The sequence below is a fragment of the Drosophila subpulchrella genome, chromosome 3L (assembly GCF_014743375.2).
Source record: "Drosophila subpulchrella strain 33 F10 #4 breed RU33 chromosome 3L, RU_Dsub_v1.1 Primary Assembly, whole genome shotgun sequence".
Taxonomy (NCBI): Eukaryota; Metazoa; Arthropoda; class Insecta; order Diptera; family Drosophilidae; genus Drosophila; species Drosophila subpulchrella.
This window is the reverse complement of record NC_050612.1, coordinates 6,042,702-6,067,609: the sequence shown is the minus strand read 5'-3', so window position 1 is coordinate 6,067,609 and position 24,908 is coordinate 6,042,702. Positions and strand designations below refer to the sequence as shown.

Genomic DNA, 24,908 nt, shown 5'->3' with positions numbered 1-24,908 from the left:
GTAAAATTCAAATGAAGTTGTCCCCCGATGATGGTCGATGTGTGGGACGCGTTTATAAACAAATTTCGAAAGCAATTATGAATTGTAGTTTTTGGCATTCGTCGTCCGACTGACAGGAAATTATATTGTAAGGCCGTAAAACTGGCAGGCCCGGGAACCAAATGAGCCCCCGAAGAGATCTTCAGTCCCTTGGTAACATGTGCAACAGGCCTTCTGAAGTCCCCACCTCTCTGCGCTCAAATGACTTTTACCCAGAAGTCGTTAAAAAACGACGAAAATTTCCAATTAATTTTGATAAACGCGGGCCCACAACGAAAAATAAAAGATGCGTATTGGTTGGGGCCAGAGGAAAATTTGTTTGCTGCCCCAAAGCGGAAATTGTAACTGTGCATTGATTGGAACCGGGAAAGGGGAAAGGGCAAGGGAAAAAGGGGAGAGGCAGTGCAACCAATTGTTGCTTATTAGGCCGAAATCATTAAAGGTCTATCCAAACAACAACAGCGACGAAGCAACAAATTTTTGTCTACGAAATAAAGCCATTTCAATCAGCCGTTTTATGAGTGTTTTGGGCGCTTTTTGCCCGCCTGTTTCGAATGGATTTTACGATTTTACATTAACAAGAGTCCGCCGTCGATCGATGTCCATCAAACGATTAGGCCCGGCATACGTATCTGCAGAGAGTGGGTCTGTTGTATCGGGCCCATGGTTTCTGTGGGACTTAATGACCAGATTAATGATGCCAAAAACATGATGGGAAGCGATAGATTAAATGGGAGCTATAAAGCGATGTAAGTGTGGGGGAGCGGTGGGCAGTGGGAGGGGTTTTGTGGCCTTTGGGGAATGGAGCATCTTTGAAGCATCTTTTACTATCTCAAATATCTGAAGAATATTATCTTTTATTGGTTTTCCGAGAAATCATCAAAAATATTTAGAATTGCATAGCTTAAAATTTAATTATATTTGTTTGAGTTTTCAATTTTACTTTGCATTTGGTATTCCTTGAAAGTCTTCTAATGCATTTTCTCCAAAGAAAACATTTAATTTTAAAAGACATTAAAGCTTAGATGAAAAGAATTATGTCTTTCAAAATACAAAGGTCTAGTTATACCCGTTACTCGTAGAGTAAAAGGGTATACTAGATTCGTCGGAAAGTATGTAACAGGGAGAAGGAAGCGTTTCCGACCCCATAAAGTATATATATTCTTGATCAGGATCACTAGCCGAGTCGATCTAGCCATGTCCGTCTGTCCGTCTGTCCGTCTGTCTGTCTGTCCGGATGAACGCTGAGATCTTGGAAACTATGAGAGCTAGGCTATTGAGATTTGGCGTGCAGATTCCTGAGCTTCTTACGCAGCGCAAGTTTGTTTCAGTAGAGTGCCACGCCCACTTTTACGCCCACATACCGCCCACAACTGTGGCTCCTACAGTTTTGATGCTAAAATAAAAATGTTAACTAAAATGTATTGTTCTTATCAATACCTATCGATTGACCCAAAAAAAAGTTTGCTAAGCCCACTTTATCGCCCACAAACCGCCCCCAAACTTCAAAAAATCGTAAATATGAACGTGGATATCTCGGAAACTATCAAAGATAGAGAATCGGGATCTCAGATTTAGATTCCGTAGCCTTGTACGCAGCCCAATTTTGTTACGCGAATATGCCACGCCCACTCTAACGCCCACAAACCGCCCAAACCTGTGGCGCCCACAATTTTCATGCTAGATACAAAATTTTAACTGAACTGTATTGGTCTCGTCAATACCTATCGATTGACTCAAAAAAAAATTTGCCACGCTCACCCTAACGCCCATAACGCTTAAATCTGTCTACCGCCGGTAGGTGGCGCATTTCAGTCTTGCTTTGCTGCTTGCTTATCTCCATTTCCCTTTGGTCCCTTTAGCTGAGTAACGGGTATCTGATAGTCGAGGCACTCGACTATAGCGTTCTTCCTTGTTTTAGTTTATTTTTAACTATTTATAAACTTTTAGAGCGGGTAGTGTTTAAGCACTTGCAAAACAACCATAATGTAGTAGACGTTAATCTAAAGCCGTATTTGGGTGTTCCCAGTGATATATGCTGAAATACTATTCAATTTCAGAAAATGCTAATTACCTCAGCTGGCTGAGCTGAACAAACTTAAAATTAATACCACCTGCAATCACGCCCCCAAACTTGTAATAACCTTTCAAAACCATTTTACAAAATTAATAATCAAATTGCAACACACAGAAATCTTGTATTGCCGCCAAACTCAAGTGGAAATCTTGGTCGCACCGCAGGCAAAGAAATAATAATTTATGCATTTTCATTTATTTTTCCACACGCTTTTGACCAAAATAAAGTTTTCCATTTATTCTGGGCTCCACTCGTAAATTACAGACAGCTGGCATGGAGCGAAGGGTGGGGTCTTTACTTTTGGGGCCGGGCGAAAAATAAAAATCATTTTTTAAAGTGCTGCCCAGAAAAAGCATCTAGTGCCCCCGACTCCCCAAGACCACGATCGTATCTTGCATTATCTACGCTGCCGTATCTGATAATGATCAACTGCCGGCCGACGCCTCAGATGCCGCCTTTTTTCTTTATATATATTTTCCTTTATTTCGTGTTTTTCTCCTTTTTTGTTGCCTTTTAATTAAACGCTCAAGCCGCAAGCGGAGCTCAAGTCGCTGGCGGAGTCGTGCATCGGCGGCTGCCCCTTTGAGAGAACCCTCCGATCTTATAGAGGTTGCCGCCTCATTCAGTCATTCATGCCGTCATTGCTTCATTATCCATGCGCACATCACTCAGCGAACACTCTGCATGCACTCGCTATATATATTTTATATGTGTGCACTCATCCCCGACCGAGAACCCGGTTCCATTTCCAGACAGACCCCATCCAAGTCATATCCATATTCATCACTCTGCCCGAACTCAAATCGAATTACGGCCGCATTTCATGAGCTCTCAAAGTTTTTCTGTGTCACATATCTTACGACATTTTACTATTTTCGAACACTGAATTTTTAATGAAAAATGTAGAGCATATTTGTCAATATTAATAAAACTGCTGACATATGTTTGAGAACTAAGATTGATAAAAAGTATTCAAACAGGGTCGATGTAAGTATGTGAAACATGATTTTTTTTCCATTTTTTGGTAATCCCATTTTCGCAAAAGCAAAGAAAAATATAACAGAAAACTTTTGGATTATATAGATGGTGAATAGAAAATATTTATTTATTCAAAGGGTTGAATTTGAATCATTTCAGATCTATTGATATGATCCAAAAAATTCATTACGAAGTGTATTGATTCGTTTATTTTCAGTTACTCCTTTGAACAATTCACTTCAGCAGCCAGTCCATCCAAGTTTTCAATACGGCCAACTGAATATATTGTATCTTTATCCTTGATGATAAAGACAAATGAACGATTCACTTCAAAGGTTTCAGTATTCCGTGTTTTAATGTCTTTTACTTTATCTATGGGAAAGTATAAATGTAATATAAGTAAATATAAGATAGGAAAAACGTTAATCAAAAAATATTTAACTTACTCAATGAATTAATTGATTTAAATTGGACAACAGTTTTAATCGGGAATTCATCGATTGTTATGTTAGTCTTCGAACTAAACTTGAACTTTTCAAACATGCCAGCAGTATCTACCTTCTCCAGAATTTTGCTGATATCATGTTCAAACTCGAACTTGAATATGGGCAGTATCAAGTGAATTCTTCCGGTTAAACTCAATTTAGCTTTTATCTGGCTGTCTAAGTTATTCAATATATCCTGGCAAGTAACTCCCTTTCTCGGCAAAAGAACCAACATGCCCATATGTGCGGCTGAGAATGGGATGAATATACCACTAGCCTCGTTGGTGGCCATGGTTTCGAGTAAGGAGAAAGAGTGCAGCATGGGCACACATAATGGTTCTATCGACTTTTCTGTTCCATATCCCTTGGTAAAATATCTGTTTACCTGAGAGTCAAACTGAACAATCCAACCAAGATTGACCGACATTCCACTTATAGCTGCAATTCTGTTACCATTTTGTGTCTTTTTGAGTACTACAATTTTGCCCTGAACCTCATCCTGTTTTTCAGACATCCATTTGTTCAAGGAAAGCGTTTTTGAGTCATTAACATCTCTACCTACATCGTACTTCTTAGCACTTGACACAAGCAAGTCGGATACGAGATCTAACTTCTTTGACAAGGGTTCCTGGGACGCCGCCACCTTATTGACCATCTCCAATTTGGACCTCCAGGCTTTCTTGTATTTCAATCCCAAGTTTTCTAATTCTTTGCTTGCTTGCTTGGAGGCTCCCTGTCCTATAATCAAGTCTCTCTCTAAATTGGCATCATTGTCAATCACTTGGGCGACATAGATTTGGGAGAGAATTAATTTTATATTAAACACTGGCAACGCATAACTCTCATTCGTCTGTTGACCGATTTCCTTCACCAGTTGGGCAGAAAAGTTTTGTTGCAAAGTGTTGGGAAAGAGGAGCAAAAGGCTCAGCACTTGTAGGAGTAATTGTAGGTTGGCCATTTTTCAGAAACTGAATACATTTTCAAAAGGTATGAGATTTATAAGAAGGAGCAAATATAATTTTCCACAGATAAAAGTAGATTATGACATTGCAACGAATTTGATTTGAAACGGATTAATGTCACTATTGTATAACTATGCTTATAAATAATACACTGAATTCAAAGATTCGAACTACATATTAAAATTATATACAAAAACTTAACTTTTAATACAAATACTTTGTGGTTCGTATTAACTTTAAAAATGGAAACATTAAATTTATAAATCATAGGTAATTCAAATATTTTAAGCATTTATTAATAAACAGAAAATATGAATCATCATATCAATCATATTTTCAGACTTGATTCTAATAATTTAAAAATAAATGCAGCATTTTGATATGAAACAAATTTAAGTTTTTGTATTAAATACAAATTGTAATACGGAGTTTTAAAATCAATGTGAAAATATTTACATTGATTTTTACATAGTTTTCTTAGTGTAAAGAGTGGAGTATAAAAGCTATGTCTTAGCTTACGTAAAATAACTTGTAACCACTAGAAGCAATTCAAATTTTCAGCAACGCTTAATCATAAGCAAATGAAAATATTTTGCTGAGCTAGTGTTCGGTTTTAATTAAATTCCCATGTTGGGCTGGGTGCTCTGAGTGCTCTAAATCCTAGACACGCACTTCTATGCGCTGAATGTGCCATCCACCCACCCTGCGTTCCTCTAATATGTTAATAGCTTTATGCGTCACTTGCATCCTGGCACATTGCAATCCGCCTCCACATTTTCCCGTCTGCATGGGCGTCTTTTCCCCCAACTTCGTACACCCGGTGGTCTGACTTCCTCCATGGACAATATGGTCGCTGGTGGGTGCCTTGCGGTTTTCTGATTTATAACACTGTTTACACGCCCTGCCAAAAATTATGATTTACTGGCCATTGGACTGGCGTCTACACGTGTGCCCATTCGATTGCCATAACTCATACGACACGTTGGTCACATCTACTGAGGAAAAGGACTCACGCATGCGCAGACGGATTTCATCTGCTAGAGGTAATAGTAATTGGAAGTCCATATATTTTTTTATCAATGCAAAACTTAAGTCTCAACAATATCCGTCATGATTTGTGTGATGCCCTGCAACTTGGGATTGCCAGCAATCAGTTGGAACATGTACGATCCGGTTGGAAAAGGGGTCTTTTCCAACATCAAGTCACTTAGAACCATTTTCGATACAATGAGGTCGTGCTGGTAATGGTAATTAATGATTATTAACTTAATTTTCCAAAAATAGAGGGAAGAATAAGCACATTGTATGGGCAACTGTGATTCACATTGGTGAAATTGAGCATTGTATCGTGGACTATGCCAAACCAGGGAAATCGTTTTGGATTTCTGATGTAATCGCAGAAATCCACCGTGACATTGTACATGAAGGGCCGATAGCCACTAAACTTTCTAAATAGGCTTAAGTTAACCTGGAAAAAACCAAATATTATTGCTATTACTGTTAGCACTCAAAAACAATAATCTTACAAGAACTTTTTTAATGGGTAGCTGATAAATTTTGGTGTAGATAAATATTCCCACTTTTCCTCGACCCAATACCTTTAATTCGCACTGCGGAAAATCGCAAAAGGTCTTGTCGTAGCACTTGCATTTTATATTGGTCACTTTAAACAGCTAATCAGAACTTTTAATAAAAATTATAACAACTAATAATATGACACTTTTTTCGACTATTCCGAATGCTCTCTTCATTTCATAAAATGTTTTTTATATATGAAAGTAACTTAATGTTTTGTAACAGGTTTGCACTTGTACGGGTTTATTTACTGAGCAAATTGAAAATAAATGCAAATTTTAATAATACGTAAATAATTGCTTTCCCACTTTACTCCCAATTGCAAAATAATCAAGGTAATTAGTATTCAAGCACTGAAAGAAAACAAATTTATTTTATTGACTATACATTGGATTGAGTTTAAGTAAAAGGTAATGTTTGAGCTATCCAAGATGTTTTTTAAAAAAGCTAGTTTTTAAATATTTGCTTAGGAATTGGTGCAGAGCACTACGCAAAAAATATGGCTTGTGAATTAGGAACAAAGCAATATAATAAAAATAATTGTAATAACATAAATAGAATTACAGTTATATAAATATTTATATTTGTTGTGTTCACAATGCAATAAATAATAGGCTGATTGAAGGGAACATATGAATTTCAATTGGTAAGATTAAGCACTTTAACGTGGCCTATGCCAAACCTAGATTAGATTTTAATATAATCTCGAATTTTACAAATGTTATCTTATTATTCAGTAAATATTTTTAAATATAAAAGTAAGAAAACATTAGTTAATTCATAGCGCTTCTTTCTCGAAGTTTCCCAACGCAGTCCAACTATATTTATCTCGATTTTATCAAAGCATGCCGCTCCTTTTCCCTCCGATTACCCATGCATTTCCTATATGACTAACTGTTCACGCTGCATCCGCGATGATGATGATGAAGTTGATGCTTGATTAGCTGGACAGACCCGATCCTCCACCTCCAGGTACTCCTCCCAATTTTTTCCGCCCCTCCGCCAGCTTGTGCGCATGTTCATTTCAGCCTGGCCCGCAGGCGGCCACCTCACACATTCGCCCATCACACGCCTTTTGAAGTTGCGCCGACATCTCGGCCGAGAGTCGAATCTCCCCGGACAGGTCAGCCACGTCGAAAGCCACCCGTGCGAAAAAAGTGAGATAAAGCCTGGCCGAAGAACTTCTCAAGTCGAAGTTTAGGTGTACTCTTCCGTTTTTAGTGGGTAAGTAGTAACTCTTGTTGTGAGATTTTTAAAAATTTTCTTAAGTTTGTGTTAATATTACCAGTGGCAATTTATTTTTAAGTAAGAGTGTTAGCTGTTGAAGTAGGGGAGAGTGGGGTAAGGATTGTAAGAAAAGCTTGGTTGGAAATAGCAAATATAAAGAGGAAGTCATCACTTTTCTTTTGGCTAAAACTTTTTTCATTACTTTAAAGTCAATTGCAAAGTCTTCGAGAAATGTTTCAAATGTGAAAATACTTTTTTAACTATCCTTGGCCCAGTATTGGGGTAAAAATAGTTATAAATTTAGTTCCGCTGTAAATGGTACATGGTTGAAAAAAAAACACTGGTAGTATTACTCGCACCATGAAACTATATGTTTACTTCAACAAAATCCGTGTTATCAAATATTACCTTCAACTATCCTTGCCCCTCAGGGAGTGTTTTGAGTTGTTGCATGATAGCACCAATAAGGAAGAGCAAAAAAAATGAACAAAAAAATACATTAAAAAATCTCACGAGTGACCAATGTCCAATAAAGTGTCTCGAACAGAATGAAAATATTTTATCAAATCTGACATTGACAAAAATAAATTCATAACTTTTTCGTCTGATGGCGTTCATCGTTCAAATTTTTGGTATCCCCCTCTGGTGCTCAAAGGGCCGCTAGGGCCACAAACTATCCTTACCCCTTAACTACCGATACCCCACACTCCCCTACTCTTATTTAAGCCAGCAAACTTTTAAGTACAAATTACACTGAGTAACATTTGTAAATATAGAAATAAAAGTTTTCATAAAAATTAAGTTTGAATTTGCATTAAGTTTAATGTATGTTAATTAAATGGTATATTTTATTACCCTTTTGAGTCCACACTTTATGTTTTTATGGTTCGGAAACATGTTGATTTTAATTTGTCCATCTCTGTATCTTTACGTACAATAACGTTGAGAAGATATACCTGAATTTGAAAAATAATTAAGAGGTTTAAAATACTGAAAAGAAGCTAAAGTTAAAGTTAGTTATTTATTGACAATACTCTCGGAAAGGGTATTCAAAATTAAAAACCGACAACAACCACAGCAAAACGGTGCTGTCGGATTGCCGCTCTTATCAACTTGTCCAAAAGCTCTTGCGCTCGTTGAAATCAATTTGAAGCGGTTGGCATCGGCATCTCGAACGACTTCAAGCCGCGCACCACCAGTGCTGCCAATTTGTCCGTTTTTTCTGTTAAAACAGTACTTTTTAGAATGATGTATCAGGTTACACAAAAAAGATACTTGCATTTCAAAATAAAAGTTGTGTGTCGAATTAATTTCTCACCTTACTTACCTTATTGATTTTTTAAAGGAGGAAAATAAATATATTAAGTGAAAAACATTGGAGTGAGCTGACCGTCCCAACTTACAGACCGTTCCAACCTACACATCTACCCCTACATCTAAGGTAATATCGGTTGTAGTTAATTTTTTATGATTATATGGTGAAGTGCGAGACTTGCGAATATTAATTTCCTTCATTAAATTTATTTAATTAAGGTACTTAATAAAAACGGGATTCGCCGTTGGTCCTAAAACTGGAATCACATGATACAAACATATACATAAATCATAGAATTTAAGCAAACAGACCCTGTTTTATTGTTGTTTAATATATATAAATAGTAACATTGAATATATTTATATTATAAGTGTGGAAACTTTTCGATCCGCTTACTGGAATCTCGGTGCTTCGATTGGCAGCACTGGAAACCACACACATCGGGATTCTGCGCATGCGCGGCAGATTCGACGGTGGGCTGCTGTCGGCCAACTGACACACAGAGGGCGATACTGCCGCCCCTTTGCCGAGCAGCGCTTTCAGCTTTTTGCTTTTCGGCCAGCTGTTGTCGGCTTTTTGCCGGTCTGTTGCCTCGACTTTGTTCTTTGCCGGCAGCGTTTAATGGTTGATTTTGCTCACTCGATTTTCGATTTTTTTGCGCCGCATTTCGGTGTTTCGTTTTGTAGTTGCGGTGGTTTTTGCTGCCTTTTTATTAAATTATTATTTACTTTTATTACAAAGCGCGACGGCGGCATGGCAAATTGATGCGATATTTCAATTTGCGACGGCCACAAGGCGAATGATTGTGTGTGGAAATAAATATATCAATGGGGCCGCTGCTGCGCCTACACTTGAACTTCAAAGCGCTTTCCCAACCCTTTGCTAATAAAATTTCTTCGCTACCCGAAATAAAACTTGCTCACACCGTGGCGGACCCACGGAAATGCCCGACTTCAAAGCGAATTCGAGGGGCTGGCCGGGGGAATCTCTCGCATAAACAAAAGGCAATTGAAATGGTTCTAAAAGAGATTCTGCTTTTGTGTATTTGCTGCTACTTAAGTTGGTAGACCCGCCGCCCCTTGGCATCCGCACCCCTTCCTGGCGATTTGTTGTGCCCGTCACTTTTTAATTGTTGTCAACCCACACAAGAGACAAGAGCGGTAGAGCTAAGCAGAAACAGAGGCATACACTGCGAGGAAAATGTATTCCGAAAACTCCGCTTTAAAGAACATTTCAAAACCGAATTTAAAAATCGAATGAACTTTGCTTAATAGTTTTGCAAGTAAAGACATTTCTGACAGTAAACCCACTTGTTTTAATTTATAAAAAAGTATATCCTAGTTAATCGTAAAAAAAAAGAAAAACTAAGAACAATTTAACATCAAAAGAAGTTACAGTAAAAAAAGAATTAGTTAGTAGTTAGTTAACTGTGTTTTAAAATTAAAGTGCAAGCATTACAAAATTTAAAAATTTTTAAAAATTACAAATTTGTGATTTTATTAAATATTTTATGGTAAATAATATGTAAGTTCAAGTTTTAATAAACAAAATCACTAATTAAAATGTTTATGGTTCTTGAACTCCTAAAAAGAATTAGGACAAAGCTTTGTAAGTGCTGTATTGGAAATAAGCTTGCATTTTCCAAATATATTAAACGTATACTAAAAATCTAAATGCAAACTTTATAAAATATAAAAAAAATTTTAATTTCAAGATTTGTAATTTAACCAACTTTTTTATGGTTTAAAGGAAAATTATATACGGACAAAAAATATGTGTTAGTTTTTTATAAACAATACCATAATTAAAATTTTCAAAGTTTTTGAACATCTCCAAAGCTACGAAAAAATAAGAAGATTCGGACAAGGCTTTATAAATTCTGTATTGAAAATTAGCCTATATTTTCCAAATATATTAAGCATATACTTTCCGACCTAAATATTTTTCACCGTGTAGAAATGGAGCATTGGACATGGAGCAGGCCGCACCCAAGTCGGGCACATGAAAAAGACATCAAAGCAAATCTTGACAAGCGTATATGCCTCTTATCTGCATCGAGCCAAGCGGAAGGAGCGAGCGAGAGGGGCGCAGAGTGGGAGCGGGACGGGAATAGAGCCAGGACAGTACCGAGGACCGATGCAAAGGAGCACACACACCCGCTCACTCAGAGCTTCACAGGAAGTGCCTTCCGCTCGGTTCTGTTTCTGGTCTACTCCTTATGGGATACATTTCCTGCTGCTCCCGCCCTGTGGGCCACGCCTACTTTCCGCCCCCTGAACGCTCACAAACACACCCACACCCACTCACACATCCACAGACAACTTTTAACCGTGTTCGAATGCATTTTAAAGTTGCCAACAAAAGCAACAACGCTCATAACCGTGACAGCCACAATAAAGTTATGCCAAAAAATATTCATGTGAAGTGTGGGAAAGGGTTTTTTGGTCAACAAAATTGGACTTTTGGTACTTAAATAGGGGCATAAAGAGACTTGTTGGGAAAGTTTGGGAATTTGGCAAACATACTTGTTTCCAGTCGGTAGGGGAGTAATAAAAGTGAGTACGCAACCGAGTGCATCTACGTGTGTGTTTTAACTAGGCATCAAGTACCTTTGCATGGCTACGAAACCATTTAATACTGTCTTTACTATCTTATTATTGTGATTAAAAAATAATTTTGTTTATCTCTTCTAACTTTTTTTATTTAAAACTCTAAACAAAAATTTTAAAAGCTAGTTATCATCGGATAGCCGATTATTTGTAAAACTACAAGAAGGTTACACCTTTAACTAAAGCATTATTCAACTAATTATATGTTTAAAACATATTTTTAGAAATTGCATCAATTATATATTATTACAATTTTTCTTATTTTGTATTTATGTATATATTTCAAAAATTTTTCTTAGATGTACGCAGGGCCAACATTTTTTACAGTGTAAGATCTTAACATATGAAAAACTACTTAAAGGACCAAAAATAAATGATGATACATTTGGAACTTTTAATTATTTCTTTGCCTTAATTAAAAAGTAAAAAGCAAGCGTTTGTTAAATTTAACATATTCTTATTTTATTTTATTTTAAATAAAATCTATACTTAGAACATTAAATTTTTTGTTAGTATCAACAGCAAACAAAGATAATTCCCTGCTTATACTTTGATGTTTGTGGACTTTGATCCAGCTCATAAAATTGACAGCAGTCTTCTCTGTCCCAACTTAAAAATCAGGTCTCCCATCCTATCCTCTCGTGCGATTTATCCGGTCCCTATGCCCCCTACTTACTTATTCCGATGTTGTTTTTCCTTGCTGCTGCAACAGCTGCCACATTTTGTTTCTTTTTCTTCTGCTGCTGTTGACGTTCATGCAAATTGTGTTGTTATTTTTTGTGTGTCACCAAAAAAACAACAGCAAAAAGCAGAAATCTGAAAAGCCTCCGCTCGGACCTGTCGACTCCTCCAATCGATAAATGCAAATTTGAGCAAACGAATCCTGGAGCACTCTGCTCGCACCAACAACTGTGATATCCTTATTCTGAGGATTTCGGCAGAGGATTTCCCTCACATTTAATTTAATTTGTGAATTATGAATTTTAAATTGAAGACTGCAGCGTTGGACTTTGAGGACATCTAAATCATTCGGCTACTGCTCCATTTACATCCCGGCCAACTTTGTCCTGTCCTGGTTGCGTAACTCGAAAGTAATTAAATTGAAACAGAGTGCAAAATGCACACAAAAGCCGGAAACTCCATGTGAGGGGTGGATGGGGAGCATTGCATATGTTCGTGTTGCCGAAGCACTGTAAAAAAAATACTAGACTTCTGAAACTTAGGAATTCGAATTTTGAATAAGTATAAAATATATTTTTTTACTTGAACGAGTATTTAGAAATAAGAACCACGTTTTTCTATTCAAAAATCCATACATAATAAATTGTTTAATAATCTAAGGGGAAAATGAATCTGGGATTAAGAAAAACTATACAAGTTATAATTCAAGCGCTATTAAAATATAAATTTTTCTTTTAATATTTTACAAAAAATATAAATTCAGAATTAAAAATGGAAAGACGAAACGAATTTGTAAATAATTCTTAAGATAGAACAGAGAAAACATGCAACTTATAAGGACTGAAAGAACCCAGGTTTTCGTATTCAAACATTCATACATAAATAAAAATAATATATTTTGTAATAATCTGATTGCGCAAAAGAACCAAATATTAAAATAAACAATACAAATTATAATATTAGCTAATAACAATTATAAATTTTTGTATATTTTACATAAAATATTAATTGAGAAAAATGTAAAAAAGAAATAAGATCGAATTCGTAAGTAATTCTACAAATAGAACACAGAAAGCATACGTCTTATAAGGACTGTGAGTTCAAACCCTTAGCTCCAGAGATCACCAAAGGTCCAATTTCAAACAGAGCATTGCTATTTTCAACCCAATTTTTTCTGTCTGTATTGCGTGGGATTTGGCATGGCAAGAGTCAAGTGTGTTCCCAACAAAAGTGTTGAAAATTCCGAGGGGAGGGAAATGAAGCGAGCAAAGCAACTGGCAGCATGTTGACAGCACACACGCCCCCTCCCTTTGGGCCAGTACAAAGTTATAGTTATGATGATTGTTGATTTAGAGTTTTTAGTTTTTAGTTTGCCAGATGGGCCAAGGAGGGATTTGTGTAGCATGCAATTAATTTTGTAGCCGACTTCAAAGGAGCTGAAAGGAGCCGCCCGTGGACAGATGATGACAACAACTCGGCAGCTCTGTCAATGGGGGCCTTTGATGCCATGCCTCCCCAACGGATCCCCTGGGACCTCTGACAGCAGCGCTAATGGGAGACGGCGGTGCGGCGGGTGCGGGGGAGGGGGAGGGGGAAGCCCCTGTGCCGGCCAAATCCAATTCGAACTCTTTCTGTTCCCATGGCCGTAACCCGAGACCTCGGAATGTCAAATTCTTGCCGCGCACTGACAGAAACATCAAAAAAAAATCCACAGATGGAAAAATATTGAATAAAATATATTGATATAGAAGGGATTCATTCCGGCTAAAGTAACAATTATTTTCATTAATTTATCAGCTTATAAATTTGGATTAATGGATTAAGTTAGTAGTTAGTGATCTTTCAAGGATAGTCTATCAGGTCTGTTCCGGGTTTCACTTTCAGATATTCTACTCGAATTCGATTTGCACAACTGTTAGTACTTAAACATTTTAAAAGCAGACAGAAGTATTTAATTAGTTATCTTTTTTGTAAACCGGTTCAGATGATTCAAAGTCAAACCGAATTTCAACATTTTATAGAAAGTATAATTCAGATCACAGTATATAAAGACTATTAACTCCAGTTTAGCTTAGTTTGGAATCTAATTATTATCACTACTAGTTATTACCTCATAGTTATAGAACCAAAGTGTTTTTCCTCGGAAATATAGCGCCTATTTTTTGATAGTGTAAGCCCCCCTTTTATATGCTCACGTTGTGGCCGACGTCACTGGCCGCCTGTCAATGGGAGAAGACTTCACTTGACTCCGCCGCTCTTCTTGCGGTTGACACTTGCGTCTGGTGGTCGTGCCTATGGCCTCTTCCCCAGTTGGCCCCCGTTCCCGGGCTTTTCCCGGTCTTCTGACCCTGTGACAAGTGTGGCTGCGAGGGGCCACCTAAATTGACTGTCGGTTTGATAAGCTGACAGCGAGCAGAGCAGACGTTGACCACCATTGATGGGGCTGGAGCTTGGGATGCTTGGGATGATGGCCAGTGTAGATGGGGTTCTAATGCTACCTTGGTGTCCTTGATAGTAATATTATAGTTACAAATATTTCATATTATTTTTATTTTATAATTTAAAAAAATGTTTTTAGGTAAAAACACTTGTAGTTAATGTTATTAATTAAAATAATTAAACGATCCTCATATATATTGCATGCGAATCAATAATAATTGCCTCATATCCCCAGGAACTCACATAGGAAACCAAACCTTGAGCCCCATCTTTATTCAGAACAGGCCCATCAAGAATTAGCTTCCTTTCCGAGACCTTCAAACTTGATCTTAGCACTTTGAGATGAGGAGCTATGCCATGGGAATACCTTCGCGTCGTGTCTCTTGTGGTTTACATATCGAATTCCCAATGTCTAACCAAAAATATGCGCATAAAAAGGGGAAACCGAACCCGGGAATGCACTCATCCCAGGGTTCTTCAGTAGCTTACCTTCGGCATATGTGCATAAATACAATTTTATTAGCAGGCAGCCTGGAGGAAGCCAAGTGAAAAGGAGCCACCCACAAGGCACACATGCCTCCTCAAAATTGCACTCACCTGCTTTCGCTTTCCCTTTGTCTACGTGTGTGGACTGATGAATGCAAACAGGTGACTTTGCTCCAACAACTGGCATCCTGGCATCCTGCCATCCTGCCCTCCTTTGCGGAGCATCCGCAGTCGCATCCACACCCACATCCGCGGCACATCCTCAGAGACACTTGAGTCTCACTCGGCTTAAATGAAGTGCACACGCCGCCATGCACATCAAAGCATGCCGCCATTAGCCCGGTGCAGCCAACTAATTAGACACGCCCCTTGCCCCCCAGACGCCGCATTAAACCATAATTAGCACTAACCGTTCTATGCCAACTAAAAGAATTTTGGATTTGTCATAATACGAGGAGAGTTCAAACAAAGATGTGGCACAAAAAGTGATTAGCCTATGAGGGTAAGTAAAATTTTTAATTAAAAATTGCTAGGCGGACATTGAATCAAAATTTAAAAAGAATTGAAACAAAGATAATATATCAAGTAATTTACTATAATTGATTTAATATTTTGGTTAGGAAGACATATTGATTTGTTTGTGCGATCTTTCTAACTTAATGAAGTGACTACATTTGAAAGTATCTAAAATATTTATGATTTTTTATGGAAGAGTTATTTTTAGTAACTTAAGCTTTTGTACATAGTATATGTTGTTATAAGATTAATGTTTATGGATCAGGAACGAAATTTTTTAAAAGAAAGGAAGCTGATTACGCCAATCCGAAGTTTATACACCCTTGCACTTAAAACCATATTGTGATATTAAAATCATCTGTTTATTAAAATACTTTTAATACCAGATTGACCCTGTACATAAAAAGAGATGCTAAGTTTCATGACAAATGCCCAACACGAAGAATAGGAAATTTTAAAATCAACGAAACTGATCTCGCAAAAAATATTTATTCAGACGGGGAGTTGGGCAATGCTATTTCGAATGGTCTAGTGATGCTAATGAAGAATACATATCCTTTAATGGTCAGAAGCGACATCTTCACTGCGTTTTAAAATCTTGTCCAAACTTCTTTATACCCGCTGGAAGTAAAAAACGAATTCCAGATCTGGGGATTATTTAATGTATTTTATTTAACAATTCATACATGGCTTTACAAAATATTCTTAATCTAAAGTATTCCAAACAATCTAAACCGAATTGAAAACTGCAAAAAGTTTTTTCATTGTACAAAATTTATTAAATTACCATAAGCTGTTCATTTCAGTTTGAAGCTAACAATTCGGATATTTTATGCATTTTTGAGCTGAACCTTTGCAGTTTAAGCATTTATTGTTTTAGGCTTAACTTTGTCTTTTACGGGGTATACGAAAATAGTTGTCAGTCTTTGAATAGAAATATTAATTGAAAGGGTTAGCGGCAAAATGCTCTGATAGTAATATCAGAAACATAAAATCAATTTAAAATACCCAATATATGGTTATACTTTGTTGGTATAAATATCCTCTATTTAAAATCGGAACTTTCGTTCCTACACAGTAAAATTATTCAAAATATGTACAATTTATAACATTTAAAACTTATCCAATTATAAAACCAGAATATACTTTCACATATCCACAATTATTAACAAAAAATCACACTTACCATAAGACGATATTTATATGTGTAGGGTTAGTTACGGTTGGATTAACTTTTTGAAACGGATTAAGGTATTCAGAATGTAATCGTTGGACAATCAAAAGCTTGGACAGTAAAACGCTTAAGGTAACATTTAGAAATCGGCCATAATTGAGCACGCAACATTATCAACTCGATGTCAATTGCCGAATTTTCGATTGTACAACGGCTATTTTCCTAGCCTAAGCCCCGTTTTACTATCTCAACGTGTACCAGATTGTAAGCTCTACATTTTCTGTAATCTTACATTTTACAAAATGGCCCTAACATGAAACTTTAAAACGGGACTAAAATCCTTTACATTCACCCCACCGTAATCTTTAGTTATAGGTTTCGTCGGGAGATATATAGTTAGGGGAACCTCTGTTCCGTGTTGCCCTCCTGTGATGTATTTCGATCGCCTGAGTATATGCGCTGCTGAGTCACGTACAGCTGCAATGGCGGTACCTGTCCGAGTAGTTGAATTGGAGGTGGTGTCAGGTCCAGCGGCGTCGTAGACGCTGTCGAAGGACTAGTTGGCGTGGTGGAACTCATGCTCGATGAGCTCGAACGAGCCGATAAAGATTGGGCTGATCGCGTTCTCCTGAGAGACTCCGTTCCCTTGGCAGATCTACAACTGCCCTGCTCACCGTAGCTGTGAACTCTTCCAACCACTTTCAGGTTGGTTCTGTAGGGCGTTTGATCCTCCGCCGCTTGGCTGTGGTAGGACTTCCTAAGTATAATGCAAATGGCCAAAAAGGGAATGGTTAAAATTCCGCAAAAGCCAACGGCTATTATGAGCAGTACATCCACACCCTCTGCGCGCCAAAAATTCAAAGTATGGGCGTGGGATTTTAGGAAATCAGCTCCTCCAGAGTCCAATATGAGCTGAATCTTTCGTACTGCTTTTTTGGCTGGCGAGGAATCCCTGCTAATCAGTCGCTCTTTGAGTTGAGCCAATTTCTCCACATAGCTGGTATTTAGCGTGAGTTGTCTTATCCCGTGCAGCAGGGAATCATATGCTACGGAGTCGTAGCCAACAGTCAGGGAGACTCCGTGATGCTGCAAGCGCTTGGCCATCACCTCCTGTTCGGCCAATATAGGAATGGCAAGAATGGGCTTTTGTCCATTTATCGATTCCCAGACGCTCAGCTGTCCGCAGCTACTAACGAACATCTTCACCTGCGGATGGTGCAGGATCGCCTGCTGTGGCCACCAATCAGCAATCATCACGTTTTCGGGCAGAGCTTGGTCCACTGCGAACTCCTCCTTTTCCCATTTCAATAGGAAGTGGAACTCCTTGAGGTGGTCAAAGACATCGAGAATGACGGCTAACTTTTCCTGAGGCAACTGAGCAGTTTGCACATCGGCTCCCAGACTGAAATAGATAACCCCACTCGGCGCAGATTCCATAAACGACAGAAGATGCTAAAAATAAACAGCATAAGTGGTAAGAAATATCTAGCAAATTCTCAACATACCTTTGGCAGTTGGAGTTCATTTGAGTGGTTCAAGTGCAGACCGCCCACCTCCACCATATTGGGCAAATAGGCACGTGGATAATGCAAACCAGGATGGGAGTTGATCAAGGCCAGGCTCAGATTCTTTGTGAGATCTCTGTAGAGCGGCAGTTCCTTGACGAGCAGCTCGAAGTGATTGGTGTACACCGACTGCTGGGAGATCAGTTGGAAAAAGCTGCGGAAGTAATGGAAAGTTAATAATCTCAGAGATATAATATACGTTTTTAGTTAATGGTGATTAGCTAACACAAACATGCTTTTGATTAGTTAACATCTTGTATATCCTTTTAGTTTAGTGTTATTAAAGATAGTTCCTACTTGTAGGTCAACCGCTCGAAGGTGCTCATCAGCGAGTTCAGAATCCTCTGTTTTATGTTCATCCTCTCAGTGAAGGGCAGGAAATTGCTGGGATCCAAGGACGACGATTGGGGATTACCAAACATATTATTCAGCCAGGAATTGGCGCCGGTGGGACTGATTGCAACGGTGGGTATGCCATAGTAGAAGGCCAAGCTGTAGGAATGGATTTGTAAGCATGATATCTTAATGAAAACATCATAACAACTCACCCTAGTAGAGCATCGCTCAGAAACAAATCCACTATGAGTAGGTCAAACTTTTCCCCACTTGTTAGGAGCTTCCGGACCTGGGGATCTGAGAGCAGGATGTCCACATTGGTGGTGCCGGCGTAGATCAGTCGGGTGAACCTCTCCATCACACTCTGCGACCGCATTTCCTCGGCCTCGAAGCTCATGCCCATGTCGAGCCAGTTCTCCCGCAGGCCCTCGATCCGCAGCTCCCTGATCCTGGGGATTTCCAGATCCACATTTTCCTGGGCGGCATGCGGAGTGATCAAAGTCACGGAGTGATTTCCCGGACTTTCCACCAGCTCCTGCAGCAATCTCCGGCCGAAGAGATAGTGCGACTTCCAGACACTGGGAAAAACCGCCAGGATATTGGCGCCCAGGACGAAGCCGCACAGGAGCGTGCCCAAAAACACTTGCAGGATTTGCATTTTGTGTTGGGGGATAATATCCGCAGTGGCCTCTACATCCGCATCCGCATTCGTGTCTGTGTTTTTGCTTTTCCGGTTTTGTTTTGCAAAAACGCACACAAACACAGGCGGACAAAAAGCACACTCACACACACAGGAGGCCTCTTCTGGGCTTCTATTATTATCTGCTGCTTCTGCTTCTTGTTTTTCCGCCGATTTGCATCATCTTGCTGCCACTAGGCGGTGGCACAATACCACAGGTGTTAATTAAACACACAAATTGCCAAATAAAACGAAGAGAAGCGCAACGAAAGTGAAAAGAACGACGGCAACAACAGTGCGGCTGTGTCGGCGTTCTGCGAGAATGGCCATCAGTGATGTCGGTCGGGCTTCCCAAGGCAATGAATCTAGCTACTTTGCCTTTGGGAATGGCACCAGTGATGCTGTGCTCTAAGCTGTGGAAGTATGTATTGAAAATATTTACTCTCTAGGCATAAATTTAAGGACTATTCATAGGGAATGACTTTGAAACTTATTTCAATATATAAGCCAGCTTATGTGTATTTTAATGCCCTTATTGCAAAAGTATTAAATTAAATTTAACGTCTAACACAATTTTTTACCATTCATGATGTAAATGTGAAGTAATTAAAACACACAGTTTTTGATAATTTAAACTTAACTCTCATTTTTTCTATTTATATAAATTCCTTTTTCTCTCCAACTTCAAATCTAGCTAATTTTCGTGAACTGCTTGCTTATAGCCAACTGATGGCAGCACTGTTAACTGCTTGCATTTGGTATTCCCCGCACGGTCACACTCCGAAACCACCCCCACCCCCACTGCTTCTTCTTCGCCGTCGCTGTAAACAATTTTAAATTTGCATTTAGTCGCCAATGATCCACTAAATTGCTCGACAAAAGAAGTGCTAAATTGGGTAATTGCGGCGTGTACGGGGACAAGCGGATAAACAAGCAAAGAAAGAAAGCAAACAGAGGGCGGCAAACAAAATTTTTTTTCCTATTTGGAAGATTGCCAAAAAACGGCGAGAAAAGTAAAAAGTGAACATTTGAACCGCATTACAAGGCAGAAAAAGCGAAAAGAACAGCTGGCGAATCAGGTGCGTAGTCGAATCGGAATCATTTGCTGCTAACTCGGCCCTAAGTAAACACCTTATGTGAGAATCCGGCCAAGAGCACAAACAGCAACAACAAGCCGCCATAAACCGGCAACAGCTGAGAGCCCCTGCTTACGTAAGCCACTCGCAATTACAAACCGTTAGGAAAGTCGATCCACTGCCAAAATGTCGCAGGTCTCAAGTAAGAATCAAATAAACCCAAACTCCCTCGGGATTCTCTCAAAAATCCAGCTAATTGGGGTCCCAAAGTGCACAGCTACAAAAATATACAATTGTATCTTTAAGATACAACTTGAATTCAGCAATTATAAATTAAATTCCTTTGAGATAATTGCAGCTAAAGTTAAGTGTTTATACAAATATTATCAAAAAATATAAATCTTCGAAGCTACACTAATAAAAAAAACAGTAATTCAAATTTAAATTTAAATATTTGTTGCTGTTTTAAATCCATTTACTTTAAATATGAAAATATTTTAATTAACAATTTTAGTCATTTGAAAGATTTAAAATTTTAATTTAACATGAAATTATTGTTTTTAATGACGTAAAATATTAAAAAAAAATATAACTGATAAGAAAACTAATATTTTCATCCTTGTTTCATAAGGCTAAAATCATAAGCAAGTCGTTAAAATTCTATTTATAAGAAAAATTCAATAAGGAAATCACTTAGACTTCTAGTGTAGCTACTTTTTTCGAATTATGAAAAATGGTTGTATACTTTTCGGAATAGACCAAAATTTTAAATTTTCTTATATGTAAATGTTAATCAAAAGTTAAAATTTTTAGAACTAGTTTAAAACGTGTTATCTTAGGATAGCCTTGGATTTTTGTGAGTTCCCAAATATACTTGGTGGGCGAACCCAAATAAACTGAACCAATCACCTCCCTAGCCCTCATCGATGTGGACAAGCCCCTCTTCGACCTCAGCACCTTTGCTGGGCGCTTCCAGTACTTCGCCTGGATGACGGATCCCCGCACCGTGATCCTCTCCAGCGATCGTCTGCTCGAGGCCAAAACCATGGTTGAGCGCTACCGGAAAGGGGATCAATCGCCGCAGGTGAAGCCGGAGGAAGTGCACTACAACATGAAGCTGTACAGCTCCGCCTTTCATCCCGACTCTGGGGAACTGCAGAACTTTTGCGGCCGCATGAGTTTTCAGGCAAGTCTCGTGATGGGTTTGGCACGTGGGTGCTGAAAATAGCATCGTCTGTCGTAGACGCTTGTGAATGGCTTGCCAAAAATACAGAGGGGCACGATATCAAGACTAGACAGCACGGAATTTGAAATCTTGAAGGGGACCGTACGGGTATCGTAATGGTACCACTGTTTCTTGATAAAAAACTAGATTCTTATATGCTTGCGCTCTTATACAACATAAACAAAATATTTCCCGAATTCTTTGAGTACCACCGTGTTCAAGTATCCCAACTTTGTCTAAATCTTATTGTCTATGAGTAATAATGCGATTTCAGAGCAGAACTAGAAGATATACAATTTTGTAAGCTAGTGTATCTATTTGATACTATATACGAAGTACTAATTGACACCTTATTAGTATTTAATATTTGCTATATTTATGTTTGTTGTTTATAGTATGCTAAAAATATATTTCCGCGCACTGATATTTTTTGTACTGCTAAAGTATGACGATTTTCTAAGGACAATTAGTTGATTATTTATACAATATAGATTTTTTAAAACCCTAGAGATTTTATTGCCCTTGCCAGTTTTAAGTGCCAATGTTCCGTTTGCCTCGAGTGTTTTCCTATTGGTTTTCTAAATATTATATCTGCTGACCAGTCAAACTAATTGCTTTGTGTTTTTGCTCGCCCCCTAGGTGCCCGGTGGCATGTTGATCACCGGTGGCATGTTGGCCTTCTACCGCACCGTGCCCGCCGTGGTTCTTTGGCAGTTCATCAACCAGTCCTTCAATGCGGTGGTCAACTACACGAACCGCAATGCCAATTCGCCCACCAGCGTTACGCAGCTGGGCGTGGCATATGTTTCGGCCACGACATCGGCCCTAATAGCCGCCATTGGATGCAAGAACTATTGGTCGAGGAAGGCGAGTCCGCTGTTCCAGAGATTCGTGCCCTTTGCTGCTGTGGCGGCCGCCAATTTTGTCAACATTCCGCTGATGCGACAGAACGAGATACTGAGTGGCATCGAGGTGAAGAACGAGGAGGGGGAGATTGTGGGCCAGAGTAGACTGGCAGCCATCAAGGGCATAGGCGAGGTGGTGGTCTCCAGGATTGCGATGGCGGCGCCTGGAATGCTGGTGTTGCCTCTGATCATGGAGAGGCTGGAGAAGCTGCCTGCCTACCGGCGCATCAAGTGGATAAACGCGCCATTCCAGACCCTGATGGTTGGCTGTTTGTAAGTGCCTTGATCGAGTAACCCTTTTATTGGATTTAAGCTATTTGTTTCCCATTTCAGCCTCTGCTTCATGGTTCCCACTGCCTGTGCTTTGTTCCCGCAACAATGTTCCCTGGACACTTCGACTATGCGGACCTTTGAGCCGGAGCTGTTCGAGGAAATCGAGAAGAAAACCCGAGGCAATGTGCCCGAACGTGTCTACTTCAACAAGGGTCTGTAGATCAGCTCGATATCATTCAAGGATTTGGAGCAAGACAATAATGTGTTAGTGGTTTCCGTTCTCGTCATGTTTTATGTAGCATTTATTGTATCAGATCGCGCAATACTTTGCAGTTGTTCCTTGTCTAGTGTCAATTGTCGTAGCCTCTAAGCTAAAAAGAATCTCAGCTCTATAAAAATAATATTCAAGCGTGCTCCGGTTTTCACATTTTGAAGTGTATTTCAATTGGACTTTATCATAATTTATTTTCTCCTTGTTCCCTGTTTTTTGAAAGAAAATTTTTGAATATTTTTAAAAACTTGTGTTTAAGTCTCAAAACATAATTTAATCCCCTTGAATTCAAAACCGAAACACGCAAGTACTTAATGGGTATTAATGTTCATGTAAAACCTAAGCAATTTGGTATTTCGAAATATTATCAATAAAGGTATTAAAACTGCGATAATTGATAATCTAGATCATTTGTAAACTCATTAAAACTGATATACTTGATACTTGATAACAAGATCTTAGACTTAAACAACAAGATCACTGCTGAGGACTCATTTCCTGTAAACCTAGAACAAAACCACCCAGGATAATGCTTTTTAGAGCCACTAATATTCTAACTAGTTATGTGTTTCATTTTAGGACTAATACACTCACCTGTTTTAAATAAATGTTTACAAAATAATACTGAGTCAAACTGCAATTTGTTCACGGGTTTTAAAAACGATTTTATTAGTTATGTTCTTGTATCCTGTATAAGTATATATATATTTTATATATAACGCTGCGGGGCTGTCGTTTAATAAGATATTCGGTTTTCTTCATCGTGTTGTAAAGTTTACAAAATGTGCAAAACACAACTAGGTAGCTATAGAATATTCGTCCTTAAACGTTGACAGAAGGGTTATCTTCTTTATTGTTTGACTATTTATCGATCGATTCGGTTGCAGCTGGATGTTCAGTGCAACTGCCACAAATATTTTGGACTTTCTCAAGGTACAATTTCGATTTTCGTAAGATTTTATATATTTATATAAGGAGTTTTACTTTTTTGTTGGCACTGTCGCTTAAATTTATCTTTATCTTGGTGCTAAACATTGATGGAAAAATTCAACACTCAGATGTACAATATGTAAAATGGGTTATCTTACGCTAGCAAAAACCAAAGAGGAAAATAATCTCAGCAATTAGGCCCATGCCACGTCCATTTTGGAGGCAAAGGGCAACAAATGCGCTGCCTGGCAGCCAAATTTCGATTCCATTTGCATTCGCTTGTAAAGAGTGGATCGTTTGGTGCAGCTAAAAATTGGAATTTGCCACATTTTTTAAATACATGTTTTGTTTTCTCAATTTATTAAGTGGCAAAACGTTCGACACAATTGTATTTACGGGTTCTTGGGACTTTTTTACTTTGCATTTTTTAAAATACGTATTTTATGCCGTTCATAGTTAATAAATGTATTCTTAGTTATTTTATACTGACTGAGGCTTTCAACATTAAATTGGCATTTTAAACTTGTTCAATGCTTAAGTTATTTAACCCAGTTTTTGGCGCTTAGCTGGGAAAGCTCGTTCAAAATCGTAGGGTTTTCCACGCAAAGCTTCCTTTTTGACAGGAACTTCTATCCGTAATTAGCTGCCTATTAAAAACTCATTCGTTTGCTTAAATAAAGCCGTTTTTCTAACCAAAACTAGTTCCGCTTTGGAACTTCAGGTTATTTTACAATAAAAACTGTTTAATGTGGACATAGTTAATATGGAATGTTATCGGATGCGGAGTACTATGGACTCGGCACTCGCATGTCTGGTGAGGCCAACTCGAGTTGGGTGCTATATTTCCCAAAGCATATCTATGTCGCACTCTTGCAACCCGTCGAAGGGGTTGGACTTAGTTCCTGAGCTTTAAAATTTAGAATATTCTGACCACTTCACTTACCACATCGCCTTCTCTCCCATCTCTATCAAATCGAATCAGTCGAGCTTTGGCTAGAACAAATCCTAGCCTTGGGCCAAAGATACTTGTTCTTCATTATATAAATCCAACTAACCACTCCATTCTGGCTTATCAGCCATTTTAT

At 38.5% G+C, this 24,908-nt stretch overlaps 4 protein-coding genes across 4 annotated transcripts; 1 reads left to right on the top strand and 3 right to left on the bottom strand.

Annotated features, from left to right (window-relative positions):
* Nucleotides 1–3,184: 3,184 nt before the first annotated feature.
* Nucleotides 3,185–4,537, bottom strand: LOC119553772 (accessory gland protein Acp76A). The gene is made up of 2 exons (XM_037864379.1): nt 3,541–4,537; nt 3,185–3,466 (listed from the first exon to the last, which is right to left on the bottom strand). Exons 1-2 carry the CDS (start codon nt 4,535–4,537, stop codon nt 3,312–3,314), a joined length of 1,152 nt encoding a protein of 383 aa, XP_037720307.1. The 3' UTR covers nt 3,185–3,311.
* Nucleotides 4,538–6,905: 2,368 nt separating this feature from the next.
* On the bottom strand, nt 6,906–7,961 carry LOC119555172. The gene is given in 3 exon segments (XM_037866423.1): nt 6,906–7,100; nt 7,103–7,285; nt 7,940–7,961. Coding segments are annotated over 3 exon segments (249 nt in total). The 3' UTR covers nt 6,906–7,056.
* An 8,074-nt stretch (nt 7,962–16,035) lies between these two features.
* Nucleotides 16,036–19,455, bottom strand: LOC119554375 (UDP-glucosyltransferase 2). The gene is made up of 4 exons (XM_037865254.1): nt 18,677–19,455; nt 18,426–18,620; nt 18,069–18,282; nt 16,036–18,015 (listed from the first exon to the last, which is right to left on the bottom strand). The coding sequence occupies exons 1-4, from the start codon at nt 19,120–19,122 to the stop codon at nt 16,960–16,962; spliced, it is 1,911 nt and encodes a 636-aa protein (XP_037721182.1). The 5' UTR covers nt 19,123–19,455; the 3' UTR covers nt 16,036–16,959.
* A 491-nt stretch (nt 19,456–19,946) lies between these two features.
* LOC119552839 (sideroflexin-2) lies at nt 19,947–23,298 on the top strand. Its single transcript, XM_037862701.1, has 4 exons — nt 19,947–20,421; nt 21,137–21,405; nt 22,084–22,622; nt 22,683–23,298. Exons 1-4 carry the CDS (start codon nt 20,406–20,408, stop codon nt 22,840–22,842), a joined length of 984 nt encoding a protein of 327 aa, XP_037718629.1. The 5' UTR covers nt 19,947–20,405; the 3' UTR covers nt 22,843–23,298.
* Nucleotides 23,299–24,908: the final 1,610 nt, after the last annotated feature.

Coding starts and splice junctions, on each gene's coding strand:
- LOC119552839 (XM_037862701.1), top strand. Junction 21,406..22,083: donor GCGGCCGCATGAGTTTTCAG/GCAAGTCTCGTG, acceptor CTCGCCCCCTAG/GTGCCCGGTGGCATGTTGAT. Junction 22,623..22,682: donor ACCCTGATGGTTGGCTGTTT/GTAAGTGCCTTG, acceptor TTCCCATTTCAG/CCTCTGCTTCATGGTTCCCA.
- LOC119554375 (XM_037865254.1), bottom strand. CDS start 19,122: ATGCAAATCCTGCAAGTGTTTTTGGGCACGCTCCTGTGCGGCTTCGTC. Junction 18,621..18,676: donor CTGAGCGATGCTCTACTAGG/GTGAGTTGTTAT, acceptor CCATTCCTACAG/CTTGGCCTTCTACTATGGCA. Junction 18,016..18,068: donor ATGAACTCCAACTGCCAAAG/GTATGTTGAGAA, acceptor GTTTATTTTTAG/CATCTTCTGTCGTTTATGGA.
- LOC119553772 (XM_037864379.1), bottom strand. CDS start 4,537: ATGGCCAACCTACAATTACTCCTACAAGTGCTGAGCCTTTTGCTCCTC. Junction 3,467..3,540: donor TAAATCAATTAATTCATTGA/GTAAGTTAAATA, acceptor ACTTTCCCATAG/ATAAAGTAAAAGACATTAAA.